Raw genomic sequence first — 14589 nt, forward strand, 5'->3', positions numbered from 1 at the left:
GGGATGCCAGTTAAGACATTCAGAATATGAGTGAAGGGTGGGGCTGGTGGGGGGAGTGAAAATGGAATGCGGAATGGTGCAGCCAGGTCAAGGAAAGCTGGAGTCTTTGTTTACTGCATTTTTCAAGTAGGCCAGAGTCCCCACCCTCACAGGAGGCAGGAGCTGGAGGAGGGCTCGCCTGTGGGGGATGGAGCAGGGGACAAGGCGTCTCCCCAGGGAGGGGCCACTTTCCTGGGGCCACATTCATCTCCATCCACCCACCTGGGACCTTCATCCAGAGCTGGGGGGAGGAGGACGGGGCGACAGGGTGCTGAGATCAAGGTAGGCCCAAATCTTCGGGACCATGGCCACCTCCACCTGCTACCACACCTAGGGTGACCCCAATTCTGGCCTAAGTGGGTCCAGGGAGGTCGCCCCTGAGCGGTGGGCACCTGGACCTGTGTCACAGCTAACGCTAAGGCTTTCACCGTCCCGGTCTGATGTGGGGGACCCCAGAGCTGCTTGCTTGAAGTGCTGCTGTTCCCCAGCTCGGGCTAAAACCCCCCATCTGGGAGTGGGGTGGGGGTAGCTGAGGTCTGCGCTGGCTTTGAGGAAGGGGCCTCCTGCCTCCTGACATTTGCTTGGCACAGAACACAGGGTGGAGGGAGAGTGGGGTGAGGTCACCGGCCCCAGGGAGAAAATATGCTAACGAGGGGGACAGAAGCCCCTCCTCGGTCCTCCACGCCTGTCTATAAACAAACACCGCGGCTCCACGCCTCTGTCACCAGCAGTCGGTGGGGAAGAACACACGCACCGCGAATTAGCCAAGGTTTCCACAGGAAACAGTCATGGTGACTGCCCGGAAGCCCACGGCCTGCCCGCCGCCCAGCTCCACCTGTACTGAGTTCCATCCCCTCAGCCGGGGGTCAGGAGATGGTCACGGGAAGGTGCGCACACAGCAGGCCCCCGTCATTGCTCGACTCCGCTGGGCGCGGGCAGGACGTGCCAACGGGCCCGCCCGGTGTCTGGCAAGTCTGAGCAACCGGCCTAAGTCTCTTCCATACAGGTTAGACCAAACGGCCATATCTGAGATGCCCAGGACTCGAGAGCAGCAAGTTAAGAAACAAGAACTCCGATATGGGAATGGCGGGTAATACGAGAATGACAATAAAGATATTTGGCATAATTCTTCCAGATACACTCGATTCAAACCCAGCTCATTCTTAGAGAGGCAAAGACTCAGGACTCCTAGACCCACCCACTCCGGACGCAGGTTGAGCAGCAGGAGGGGGGCGGGACTGACACAATCCCCCTGGGACAGCGGGCCACTCCCACACCCTCTACATGTACCGGATGGAAGCCGAGGGGACAAAACACCCCAAGGCCGTAAACTGGAGCTGGTTACCCAGGGAGACCCGGGAGCCGTCCATGATTGCCTTGTTAGTTTTAAAAAGCGCAGCCTGCACGTTTTCACAATTCACAACAGTGGAGGCTGGACACTCAGGGAAGAACAGGTACCAAATGGAGTCTCAGTCACAGCTCTAGGGCAGATGTTACATTTTCACAGGACGACGATGAAGACACTGATAGGTTGTGCATGGCGGGCGCTGTGCACGCGGCCTCACAGCACCGTAGCCTGCACGACAATCTCCGGGTTCTCGATGTCCCTCTTGCTCTGCACCATCCTGAGCTCCAGCTGGGCTGAGCTGGGCTTCTGCCCCTTCCCAGCCTGGGCTGCAAGAACAGGCAAAGCAATGATGGCAGGGCGCGGGCCACAGAGCCGGCATCACTATCTCTCCGCCCTCCCTTGCCCGTCCAAGCCCCCTGCACCACCCAGGAGCTCCTGCTGCATCCCCACTGTTCCCCAGCCCTCAGGGCATGGCGGCCCATGCACAGCAGGAGAGCCTGTTCACACCCCTCCTCCCGCCCCCTGTCCGATATTCCCAGCCGTGCGCCCGCTTCCCCTAGGAGTACCTTTTGCGCACTGGATGGTCCTCTGCAGGACGTGGTGCATGGCAGACACGGTCTTCTCACACGCCACCTGCAGAGGACAGAGACCTGTGTCCTTGCTCATGGGGGAGGGGGCCTCACCTGCTCCTGGCAGCCCTCCAGCTGCCCTGCAGGCGGTTCTGCTGATGCAAACTCTGGCGCGTGGGCTCCACATCAGAGAGGACGCCGAGCCGCCACACGCGCCCCGGATGTCCACGGGTCGCAGGAACGTCTCTGCACCTTCCAGGAGAGGGGTGAGGGCCCCGTTTAAGCCCTTCAGTGTACAAACTCAGATCTGCTTTATCCCCATGCAAATGTGCTCACAGGCAGTTACATACTGTTCTGGGTTGAACTGTGTCCCCCTCCAAATTGTGTGTTGTAAATCCTAACTTCTATGCCTGTGGTTATAATCCCATTTGGGAATGTGGTGTCTTTGTTATATAAATGAGGCAGGATAGGTATAGGGTGTATCTTGAGTCAATCTCTTGTGAGATATAAAAGAGATTAAACAAGCAAGTGAGTAAGAAACTCCGCCCCTCCCAAACCCATTGCCATTGAGTCTATTCTGACTCACAGTGACCCTATAGTACAGAGTACAACTGCCCCATAGAGTTTCCAAGGAGCGGCTAGTGGATTTGAACTGCCAACCTTTTGGCTAGCAGCCAAGTTCTTAACCACTGCACCACCAGGGCTCCAAGCGAGTAAGAGAGCTGGGGGAAGATAGATGCCAAGCCACATGGAGATCTCCAAGGAACCAGGAAGCAGAAGCTGAAGAGACAAGGACCTTCCTCCAGAGCAGACAGAGAGAGAAAGCCTCCTCCTAAAGCCGGCGCCCTGAATTCAGACTTCTAGCCTCCTCAACTGTGAGAGAATAAATTTCTGTTTGTTAAAGCCATCCACTGTGGTATTTCTATCACGGCAGCACTAGAGAACTAAGACGTATACCAAACAGATGGGGACATACACCCCAACAACTCACAGTAAGAGCTGAATGCTCCCCAGCCAGACATGGCCTGGTCCACTGGTTTACAGCCTACTACAAAAACCCCAAGAGAGCGGGGCAGGTGCCTATGTATGAGAGGAATTGCCTCCGCCCTGACTACAGACAACTGTGGGAAAGGCTGTCTCAAGACCTTTGTCATTATTGCCTGGCAGGTAACCTTTAACCCTTTAACCAGTTGCCGTCAAGTCATTCCAACTCATGGTGACCCCATGGGTGTCAGAGTAGAACTGTGCTCCACGGGGTTTTCAATGGCTGGTTTTTGGAATGTAACTCGCCAAGCCTTTCTTCTGAGGTACTTCTGGGTAGACTGCAACCTCCAACAACCCTTCTGGTTAACAGCCAAATGCATTAACTAATGGCGCCACCCAGGGGCTCTACCTGGCATGCAGTGGGTGGTCAATAAGCGTTCCTGGAATGAACTGATCATCAGAATCTTTTGGGGGAAGTGTGTTGCTAGCTGACATCACAAAGTCAGAGTTGGGCTGCTCACTGAGGGGTGGGGGCTGTAGAAGCTACGGCCACCCCTACAAACGTCATGACCCCAAGGCTGGGCTAGATCCGGGATGGGGCCTCCTTGGGGCAGCACTTTGCAAGTGTCATGGATTGAATTGTGCCTCCCCCCCACCAAATATCTGTCAGCTTGGCTGGGTCATGATTCCCAGTATCGTATGACTATGTATACCATTTTGTCATCTGATGTGATTTCCTTATGTGTTGTAAACTCTATCACTATGATGTAATAAGATGGATTAGTGGTATTTATACTGATGAGGTCTACAAGATTGGATAGCATCTTAAGCCAATCTCTTTGAGATATAAAAGAGAGAAGCGAGCAGGGACACACGGGAACTTCATACCACCAAGAAAGCAGTGCCTGGAGCAGAACGTGTCCTTTGGAACTGAGGTTCCTGCGCAGAGAAGCTCCCAGACCAAGGGAAGACTGATGACAAAGACCTTCCCCCAGAGCTGACAGACAAAGCCTTCCCCAGGAGCTGACACCCTGAATTTGGACTTGTAGCCTACTGGACTGTGAGAGAATAAACTTCTCTTTGTTAAAGCCATCCACTTGTGGTATTTCTCTTACAGCAGCACTAGATGACTAAGACAGCAAATTTCCACTCTCTGTACCAAACGGACCTCCGACTGCTGCCAGTTAACCCAGCTGTGTGCCGTGTGTGCCTGCTGACCTGTCACGGGAGCACCTCTGCGCCTTGCAGGGGAGAGGTGAACGGCCAGCCTAAGCCCTTCACTGCACAAACTCGCATATGCTTCATTCCCATCGTTACGGACTAAACCGTGTACCCCCCCAAAAATACATGTTGTAACTCCTAAGCTCTATGCCTGTGGCTAGGAGCCTTGGTGGCACAGTGGTTAAAGCGACTGGCTGCTAACTGAAAGGTCAGCGGTTCGAAACCACCAGTGGCTCCTTGGGAGAAAGATGTGACCGTCTGCTTCCGAAGACATTTACAGTCTTGGAAACCCTGTGGGGTCGCTATGAGTCAGAATCGATTTGAGAGAAGGCGGTGGTTTGGTTTGGTATGCCTGTGGTTATAATCCCATGTGGGAATGGGTGGTCTTTGTTATGTTAAAGAGGCAGGATTAGTGTAGGGTGTGTTTTCAGTTAATGTCTTACAAGATATAAAAGGAGCCGAATAAGGAGGCAGAGATAGGGGAAGAGAGATGCCAAGTCACGTGGAGATCCTCCAGGAGCAGAAGCGCAAAGAGACAAGGACCTCCCTCCAGGGCCGACAGAGAGAGAAAGCCTTCCCCTAGAGCAGGCACCCTGAATTTGGACTTCTAGCCTCCTAAATTGTGAGCAAATAGATTTGTTTGTTAAACTACCACCCATGTGTGGTATTTCTGTTACAGCAGCACTACATAACTAAGACACCCGCGCAGATGCATTCACGGCCAGTTACACACCAAACGGGGGGATGGACACCCCAACAACCCACAGTAATAGCTGAATCCCCAACACGGTCTAATGGATACACGTCCACCCACCACCTTCACCTCGACCTCAGCCCTCCAAGGCAGCCTAGCCCTTTGCTCGTCTCCTTCTGTAAAAGAGGCTTATGAGGTCATCGCAGCGACTACGTTAGCAGACCAAACACACACACGGTGATCTCCACAAGACGCCCAGGTGGCCTTGACGGGCAGGATGGCTCACAACCCACTTCCTGGAGCTAAGAACCGGTCAGTTTTCACAGGACTTGGATTCTCCCCTGGATCACACCTGCCCGAGTCCAGAGTCTCCCACACGACCCCGCAGCCCAGGGGTGGGCACTCTGGTGGCCCGCCTTCACAGGTGAGGAAAGAGGGTGGAGGGGAGGCAGTGGGCTGTGGGCCAGACTTGAACTCTGGAGCTCCCGGCCCCCTGCCCGCCCCTCCCCGGCATCAGGGCGGAAGCTGAACCAGCACTGAGATGCTGGGGCGGCCAGGCTTGCTGTCCTCCTCCCCTTTGCAACTTCATGACCAGGGACAGCTGCATGACTGGGGAGTGGTGCACCACGCTGACCTTGAGATTGTTGGGGTGCTTGTGTGTCCAGGCCAGAAGCATGGCGGCGAAGAGGTCCCCGGTGCCCACGAAGACGGCATCCACCTTGTGCATCTCCACCCGGATCCGCTCTGTCACCGTGGAGCCGTCGGGCTGCCCTGGGGATGCAGAGGAGAAGGTCCGCTGATACCTGAGGCTCCAGCTCACGGCTGCCCTGCCCAGCACCGCTCCTCCCCTCCATGGAAGCAGGAGGGGGTGTTCACAGTGACAAAGCATGGGGCAGCCTCTTCCAGGGGCCCAGGACCCAGAGAGTTCCAGGGAGCCCCCATTTACCCCCAGCTCTGCCCCTTTCCCAAGGGAAAACATGAAAGACCAGGTTATGGGTTGAGTTGTGTATCCCAAAAACCTATGCTGAAATCCAATCTCCTGTATCTGTGAAGGCGACCCTGTTTGGGAATAGTCTTCCTTTGGTATATTAATATGTCAGACCGGATTAGGGTGGATCCTAAACCCAATCCCCCCGTGGGGAAGCGGGGACAGAAGCCACTGAGGGTCCGACTGCAAGCCCAGGAACACCAAGGATCACCAGCAGTCACCAGAAACTGGGACAGAGACCCACAGAGGGAGACGACATGGCCGACGCCCGGTTTGGAACTTCTAGCCCCCAGGGCTGTGAGAAAATAAATTTCTGTTCTTCAAACTCACCCCCTTGTGGTATATTTTGTAAATGCAACACTAAGTAACTAAGACAGACTAGAACCCTGGAGGGCCACACAGTCAGGGGAAGACCTGCGTGGGGGAGACACTGTGCAGCTAAGCACCACACATGCAATGTGACATGCAGGGAGGCCCATGACATGCGGGAAAATCACAGGGGCATGTGGAGCTGTAGGATGCTGTCTGGGAGTACTCGAACATGAGCGTTCGTGTATGCGCTCGTGCGTGTGTGTGTGTGTGTGTGTGTGTGTGTGCATGTGTTCTTGTGCACAGATGCGGCAGGCGGGGAGAAAAGGCCACACACAGAAGTGCAGGCAACTCTGCCCTTGGGGGACAGTGGCTACAGGACAGGCTCCCAGGTCAGCAGTTGACCCCTCAGCCTTCTGTGTTAACACTGAGCAGAGAAAATCAGTCCACAGAGTATCATACAATTTGACAATCAGCAAGAAAGGGAAATATCCTCCCAGGTCGATGGGGAGTCAGTGCCGTGAGTGACTGGGGCAGCTCGCGGCTCCCTGAGCCCGCAGGTCAAGGCCTTCACCCCGTGCTGGAGGTCACATGCTCGGGGCGGGGCTGTCAGCACCCACAGTGCTCCCCTCTCCCCATGCACAGGGGACCTCCCCGGTTCTGCTCGTAGTTGGACCTTCCCATGGGGCAGTGGAGTCAGGCCGCCTTCCTTGCAGAATCAGGCCCACCTTTCTTTGGATATCTGAGCTGTAAAACCTCCGCAAGATGACCCTCCCTTGTGGCCAAGTCGGGGGCACTCACTTATCCTCTGGCTGCCCAGCGCGATCAGGTAGTCGCTGCCCCGCGGAGATGGCAGGTCGGAGCTGGTGATGACCACAGTGTCGGGGCCCATGGAGTGCAGCACGTCCATCACCTGCTGCAGCAGGGACAGCGGTTAGCTCGGCTCCAAGCCACACCGTGCACGAACGGCAGGTCCCGGAGGATGGGAGCTGTTGGCTAAGCCCTCGGCCCTCCCTGCACCACGAGCAACCAGCACAGACACGCTCATGTGCTCCCTCAGTGCACAGGGTGCAATGAATGTGGCCCTTCTAGCCACGATCTTTGTGACTCACACACAATGACTGGGTTGTTGCTGTTAGGTGCTGTCAAGTGGTTAAGAGCTTGGCTGCTAACCTAAAGGTCAGCAGTTTGAATCCACCAGCTGCTCCTTGGAAACCCTAGGGGGCAGTTCTAGTCTGTCCTATAGGATCACTGAGTTGGAATCAACTCGATGGTAACAGGAATGATTGAGTGGGACTATGCAAATAAGGCATATAGAACCTGTGATGGTTAGGGTTGTCAACTTGCTTGGGACATGATTCCCAGTACTGTATGGTTGTCCGCCATTTTATGTGTTGTGGATCCTGACCTCTACACGTTGATGAGGCGGGATTGGTGCGGGATGCGTCTTGGGTCACAGCCTTGCAGGAGGGCACGACTCAAGTCCTACCCTTACTCAAGTTATGCCCTTCCCTGGAGTGTGGCCTGCATCCAAAGTATATATGTGGATGCCCTAGTGGGGCTCTCTCTCTCTGCATCTGGATCCCGCAACTGGTTCATGATTGACTGACCTCTGGTTCTTGGGACTTGAGTCAGAAGCTTGTTGTCTGACCTGCGGATTCTGGGATTCACTAGCCTCCGCAGCCCCATGGGCTGGTAGCCTATCATCTGACCTGATTCTCCAGCTTCCCCAGCCCTGTGAGCCTGCAGCCTGTGGTCTGAACTGCCGGTTTGGGTTTCTCAGACCCTATAGCCATGTGATGGGAGAAGCCTACACCTGACTCACGAATTTGGGACCTACCAGTCTCCACAACTATGTGAGCCATTTCCTTGATAAGGTTCGTGAGTTCTGTGGGCCATTGCAGCGAATTACAGAACCCAGAGACAGGAGGGAGAGTGCTGAGGGGAGGAGGAGTAGTTGATGTTAGGGATGACGCAGCGGGACAGTGGTTTCAAAAAGGTGGACAATTGGGACATCTTTAACCTCTACCTCATAGGTACCAGCTTTGTGCTGATCCTTATAAAAGAAATTATTCATTCAGTGCACTTTCTGGCAAAGCTGCCCTTTGCAAGCGGGACACAGGGTGTAGCTTGCTGGGATGGAGGCCGCAGAGGCTGACAACCTAGAAAACTAGCCCCTGGTCCTGGGTAGTTTTTGTCTGCCGTAACAAAGTACCACAAAGTGGGTGGCTTAAACCAACAGAAATTTATTATGTCACATTTCTGGAGGCTGTGCCCAGCCTGTGCCCTGCCGAGGAATGGCTTCTCTGGTGTGGAGGCACAGTCTTCAAGTCCCTGTGTGTGCCATCAGACTGCCAGCCCCACTCGGCACCTACCGCACCACATTCCAGAGGAAGAGTCCAAAGGCCCAGGCCTGGGCGCGGTGCCCTCCTCTGGGGCAAAAGCCACACACATCTTCCCCCATCAAGCAACAATAGCTTCCACTTCCCCTTGACTTCTAGTGAGCTGGTGCAATGGGCTCAATTGTGTCCCCCAAAAAGATATGTTGAAGTCCTAACCCCTGCATTTACGAATGTGACAGATTGGAAATAGGGTCTTTGAAGATGTATCAGTTAGCTTAACATGAGGTCGTCCTGGAGTAGAGTGGGTCCTAATCCTATATGACTGGTGTCCTCATAAAAGAGAAGAAGAGACAGAGAGAGGGAGACATCATGTGATACCGGATCTACAAGTCAAGGCCCACCTGGAGCCACCAGAAGCTGGGAGAGAGGCATGGAATAGAGCCTCCTTCAGAGTCTAAGAAGGAATCAACACTGCCAATACCCTGATCTTGGACTCCCAGACTCCAGAAATGTGAGATAATAAATTTCTGTTGGTTTAAGCCACCCACTTTGTGGTACTTTGTTACGGCAGACAAAGAAAACTAAGACAGCCATTCATTCATTCATTTGCTCAACAAACATCTACTACCATGTGCCCATCACCATCTAGGGCCAGCGCCTCTCAACGGCCTGCCTCCAACGGCATGTGCCTGGGGATAAAACACCCCCTCTGGGGCACATGGGGGCTCAGGACAGGGCCAGCTACATGGAGATGTGAAGGCGGAAGAGGGAGGGGCCCGAGGAGTGGAGGCTGGCGCTAGAGGCAGGTGTGGTCTCGCTCTTGGAGAGGGGCACCTCACCTGTCTGCGCTGTCACCACTGAGGCCCACTTTCCTGGGGTCACTCTGAGGATCTTAAAGGAGGAGGAACCATTTCCCCACAAACGACTCATGTGCTGACCTGAATTCACTTACGTGGTCTGAGAATTCCTGGTGCCCGGGACCAGTCTGGACCCCAGTCAGGACCCCACGCAGCATGACGAGTCTGCCCTCCCCTTTGTCAGCCAGTCCTTGTCTGCCAGACCAAGGCCTCAGGAGGTAACCCCAGCCAGGCAGACGGGACACGGAGCAGGAGGAACTGAGCTCTCTCTAGGTGGGCTTTTCTCTAACATGCTATTGTGAGGGTCCTCTCCTCATCCCCACACTGCCTTAGAGCAACTATCATAACCCGTTGCCGTCAAGTCGATTCCAACTCATAGGGACCCTACAGGACAGGGTAGAACTGCCCCATAGAGTTTCCAAGGGGCACCTGGCGGATTCGAACCACCGACCTTTTGGTTCGCAGCCGTAGCACTTAACCAGTACGCCACCAGGGTTCCCAAAGTATCCTAAAGAATGGAGAAAAGAACTTTGAAAGAGAAATTCTGCCCCAGTGTAAGCTGTGTAAGCTCCTGCCCCAGAGCTTCTGGCGGCCCTTCCTGCTGGCTTGCCCCATGACGGTGCATGCCAATCTTTGCAATAAGTCTCTGTGTATATATACAGGCAGTCCCCGGGTTACAAATATCCCATTTACGTACAAGCTGTAGTTACGAACAAACGCATAAAGTCTATTGTATTCTATGACGTACATTTGATTAATTGATGTTAGATATGAACTGTACCTAACTGTTCCAACTTGCATACAAATTTAACTTAAAGGTAGACTTAAGAATGGAACTTGTTTATAATCCAGAGAGTGTTTGTATCGTACTGGTTCTGTTAGAGGGGCCCTGGTGATGAAGTGGTTAAGTGCTCAGCTGCTAACCAAAAGGTCAGCAGATCGGACCCACCAGACGCTCCATGGGAGAAAAACGTGGCAGTCTGCTGGTGTAAAGAACACAGCCTTGGAACCTCTATGGGTGAGTTCTACTCTGTCCTATAAGGTTGCTATGAGTTGGAATCAAGTCAACGGCGATGGGTTTTTACTGGTTCTGTATCTCTGGAGGAATCCAATGGACATAGATTTTTTAGTTGCTGCCAAGAAGCAATAACTAGAAGGTACTGGAACATGTTAGGGGCTGTGTGCCCTTCTCTGGCTGCACGCCAAGCAACAGAGCCATGACCTGGGGGGATTATCCCATTGGCAAGATAAGCGCAGTGCTTACCTTGCTTACCAGATCCACCGCAGTGAACGATTTCACATTTTTTAAACCACATCAAAGATTCCACTTCTAAGTATGGCTGCGATCTGTGTCTCTCCCAACCCCACAGCATCTTCCTACAGAATCAAAGCCTCTTTTCAAATTTACAGTCCCTGACAGGGATGGACTACCCAGTAAGCAAGGTAAGCATAGGTGAACTTGTGCTTAGTTAATAATCTATAGCGAACAGCTTCACATGGGTTTCACTACGACTTTACAACGTGGTGAAAACCATGTGGAAATGTTTACTACAGTTAAGTATGTGGTGATAAGACTGGTTCTAGAGAAACAAAATTATAAAAATAAGTTTTCTAAATTGGTTCCCAAGTCTGGTTCGTCTTAAAGATGTTGATGACTCTCCTTCCGGTAGAAAAGAGGACACTGCTACTCCGTGGCGCGAGGTGGCAACAGAAATACAAAAAATACCATCACCAGTAGATGAGATATTGGTGAGACATGAGGCTCTAGGTGATCACGTGTTTCATATCTTTCTACAACTTTGTCAGAATAAGAAGTATAAGGAAGCTGGCTGGTTGGTCCTACTTTTGCTAGACAAAGTGGTAAAAGAAAGACATGAGCTCAGGGCTTCAGAGTCACAGCTCAAGTGCCACATAAATGACCTCAAAGTTTCTACTTGTGCCCTGCAAGAAAGCCTTATTTCTTGTAGTAAAGGAGTTGATATTGCTGAAAACCAAACCGAGTCTTATAAGACCAGCTGAATTACAACGCCAGTTAAATTCCCAACCTCAAGTGGTGTCCGAAGTTAAAGTAAGGGCATTGATTGGGAAGAAATGGGATCTTGAAACTTGGGGGTGGGGACATATGGGGAGATAATCAGGAAGCTGGGGATACTGAGCCTGAATTCCACATAATTACTCCTACCAACAGAAGCAGCCCACTCACTTCCATCTGAAGAGATTACTCAGTCTTTGTCTGCTAACCCACCCTCCCCAGTAAAACTGTCAGCCCCTCCACACTCATCTGATGAAATTAACCCAGCTGCGTCTAAACAGCCTCGTCTGAGTCACTGCCTGGGGCATCACCTGAGGCAGATGCCTTACAAGACCTTGCTGAATGTTCTCAGAACACATCCCTACCATCCATTTTGGCTTCTATAACTTGACTTGTCCTATAACTAGACTTAAGTCCCAGTGAGCCACAAAAGGTAAAGTACAAAGTTTGATCCAAGAGGAGGTACGCTACGTTCCAAAAGAACTGCTTGACTTTTCTAATATGTACAAACAGAAACCTGAGGAATATGTGTGGGAATGGCTATTAAGGGTGTGGGATAACGGTGCAAGGAACATAAAGTTGGATTAGTCTGAGTTTACTGATATGGGTCCACTAAGCACAAATCATTCATTCAATGTTTTAGCTCAAGAGGTTCCGAAAGGATCTAAGTTTATTTGGTTGGTTCACTGAAGCATGGATGGAGCGGTGGCCTGCACTAAATCAAGCTGAAACAACAACCCTGCCTTAGTATACTTGGAATCCAAAGCTTAGGGGAACTGGCATGTTAGAGTGGATTTATCAGGTCAGACCCACAGACCCACACATGGAGTGCCCAGAGAACACACCTTTTACCACAACGGTGAGGCACAACTTTGTGAAGGGAACCTCAGCATCCTTGAAGACTGCTGTGATTGCCATTTTACGTAAGTCGGATTTGACAGTGCGAAATGCCCTAACTGAATTAAGACACCTAACTACAATAGGGCTGACTGGACCCCGTAGTGGTAGAGGCCAAGTGGTGGCACTCAGTCATCAAAGATAAGGTGGCTGTGGTTACTGTAATGGACAGCGGAGTCAAAGCAGGAATCTGAATAGCCTGAATTGGACGGACTTATGGCATTGGCTACTTAATCGTGGTGTCCCTACGAGTGAAGCAGATCAGCAATCTACTAAATATTTACTTGATCTGTACAAGTGGAAGAATTCCAAGCCAAGTGAATGGTAGTCTGATTGAATTGCCAAAATAGAGTCACAACTTCCGGGCAACATGGTGCTACAGTCAGAAGCACCATGCCGTTCCTCTGCAGCAAAGATCAGAAAAACTAAGTCAAACAGAGTCACACCTGAAACCCTAAGCATCAAATGAAGGGATAAAGAACTCAGCCAAGCACCAAATGGAATAAGAAACTGACTGAGAACAGAGAGTGAGCAGTGATACATGCAGCGGCCCCCTATCAGCTACCGCAGCACAGGGCCGCCACCTTGGACTCCTGTCAGAGATCAGCGAACAGGAGGTACGAGAAAGCAGCTTCGTGGAGCTTCCAGAAGGAGACAGAACGACTGCTAACCCACCATATAGGCTTTCCCACCCCCCACCCTTCATCACTCCCACTTAGCCTCCTCTGCTTCCTGCAGCCACTGTCTCTTGGCCGGAAAGCACAAGCCTCACCCCAGTGTCTCCTGGATTCCACCTGCCCGCACTGGCCGGCTCCCTAAGTGCCTTTTGTTAGCTGCTGGTGTTGCTTTCTTCCGCTACTTTAGATTTCTTCCTTACCGCTCACCACCTCCCCTTTCTTGCTCTCAAATACCTGGCTCGGTGTGCCATCTTTGCTTCTTCCTGGAAGGCTGCGAAACACCGCTGGGGTTTTGCTTCCCAGCCCGTGCTGCCAAGCTGGTGGGACCCCTGGGGCTTTTTTGTTTGTTTGTTTGTTCTGTATTGATTTGTTCATTTGTTTTTTCTTTTCTTGGCTTGGGAGCCTCTTGTAGCCGGGCAGTACCGTGCGGCTTGGAAGCTACTCCCTTACTCTGTGCAGACGCACAGGGACATCCCTGGGGGCATTTCTTTTTTCTTGTTTCTTTGTTTTCTTTTCTCTCTCTTACTCCCTTTTTGTCTTCATTTCCAGTCTCTCAATTTGTTCATTTTTTTCTTTTACCTTTTTCTTTTTCATTTTTGTTTTTCCCTATTTCTCAGTCTCTCATCTCTCCACTCCAATAGCAAGCTCCCTTAGCACTCTTTTTTGTATGTGTGTATGTTTCTGGCTCCTGTTCCTCTCTCCTCTCTCTCATCTTTCCCATATCCATCTTAGCTCCACACATCACAATCTAGCCCCTCCTTCCTGCCTACCTGCACTGTGCGCTGAATATCACGCTCCCAAGCAGAACGTACATGGCCTACTGGAACCTGCCCTGCACTGATTCCCAGTTGACACTGTCAGCCCTGGTACGTGTCACAAACAACCCATCCCAGCAACTCCCCTTCAGCTGGACCTGCTCTGCTGTACCATACCTGAGTGACTGACCTTGCCCATTGGAGAAGGAGGTGAAAAGTATCATGCCCACAGATGAGCAAACAACAAAGAACGTACAGCCCACATGCTCAGACATAACCAAATAAAACAAAAAAGCAGGACGAAACAAACAAATCTACAGTAAATAAACAAGGAAAATAACCACTGAATGCCCCGAAGACAGCTGACAATATCAAAACATTTACAAAAACAGGACAGGGTGGTTACAGTAGGCGTCCAAAATAAAACACCAGATGACCTCCCAGTAGAAGAGAAGGCACTAGACCTAACTGATAGGGAATTCAAACCTCTAATATTCAGAACTATCCAAGAGTTGAACCAAAAAGCAGACAAAAATGAGGAAAAAATAGACAAATTCATGGAAAATACGGACCAAAAAATGGAGGAATTCAAGAAAATAATACAGGAACAAAATGCTAAAAAAAATTCACAACTTGAAATCATAGAACAACAACAATTAGAAATCCAAAAGATAAACAAAAAGATTTCAGAAATGGACAGTGTCATAGAAGGGCTGAGGAGCAGGTTTGAAACGATGGAAGACAGGATCAGCGAAATTGAAGACAAACACTTGGATATAATTCTGAGGAAAAATCAGAAGAAAGAACAAAGAAAAATGAAGAGACCCTGAGAGTTATGTGGGATACAATCAAGAGGAAAACTCTGCGAGTGATCGGA

The 14589-nt window shown here is 51.4% G+C and overlaps 1 protein-coding gene across 2 annotated transcripts in view; it reads right to left on the reverse strand.

Annotated features, from left to right (window-relative positions):
* Nucleotides 1–470: 470 nt before the first annotated feature.
* Nucleotides 471–14589, reverse strand: part of PDXK (pyridoxal kinase) — a 55095-nt gene continuing 40976 nt past the window's right edge. The window contains exons 8-11 of one of the 2 annotated variants that reach the window (XM_004384801.2): nt 6954–7065; nt 5490–5626; nt 1954–2020; nt 471–1713 (exon numbers count right to left, since the gene is read on the reverse strand). In XM_004384801.2, the coding sequence (XP_004384858.1) occupies nt 1601–1713; nt 1954–2020; nt 5490–5626; nt 6954–7065 (429 nt within the window). In that variant the 3' untranslated portion in view covers nt 471–1600. Of the gene's footprint in view, nt 1714–1953; nt 2021–5489; nt 5627–6953; nt 7069–14589 lie in introns of both variants that reach the window. The other variant, XM_023739080.1, reaches the window with a different exon arrangement.

The sequence above is a fragment of the Trichechus manatus genome, unplaced genomic scaffold, assembly GCF_000243295.1.
Source record: "Trichechus manatus latirostris isolate Lorelei unplaced genomic scaffold, TriManLat1.0 scaffold00128, whole genome shotgun sequence".
NCBI classification, from domain to species: Eukaryota; Metazoa; Chordata; class Mammalia; order Sirenia; family Trichechidae; genus Trichechus; species Trichechus manatus.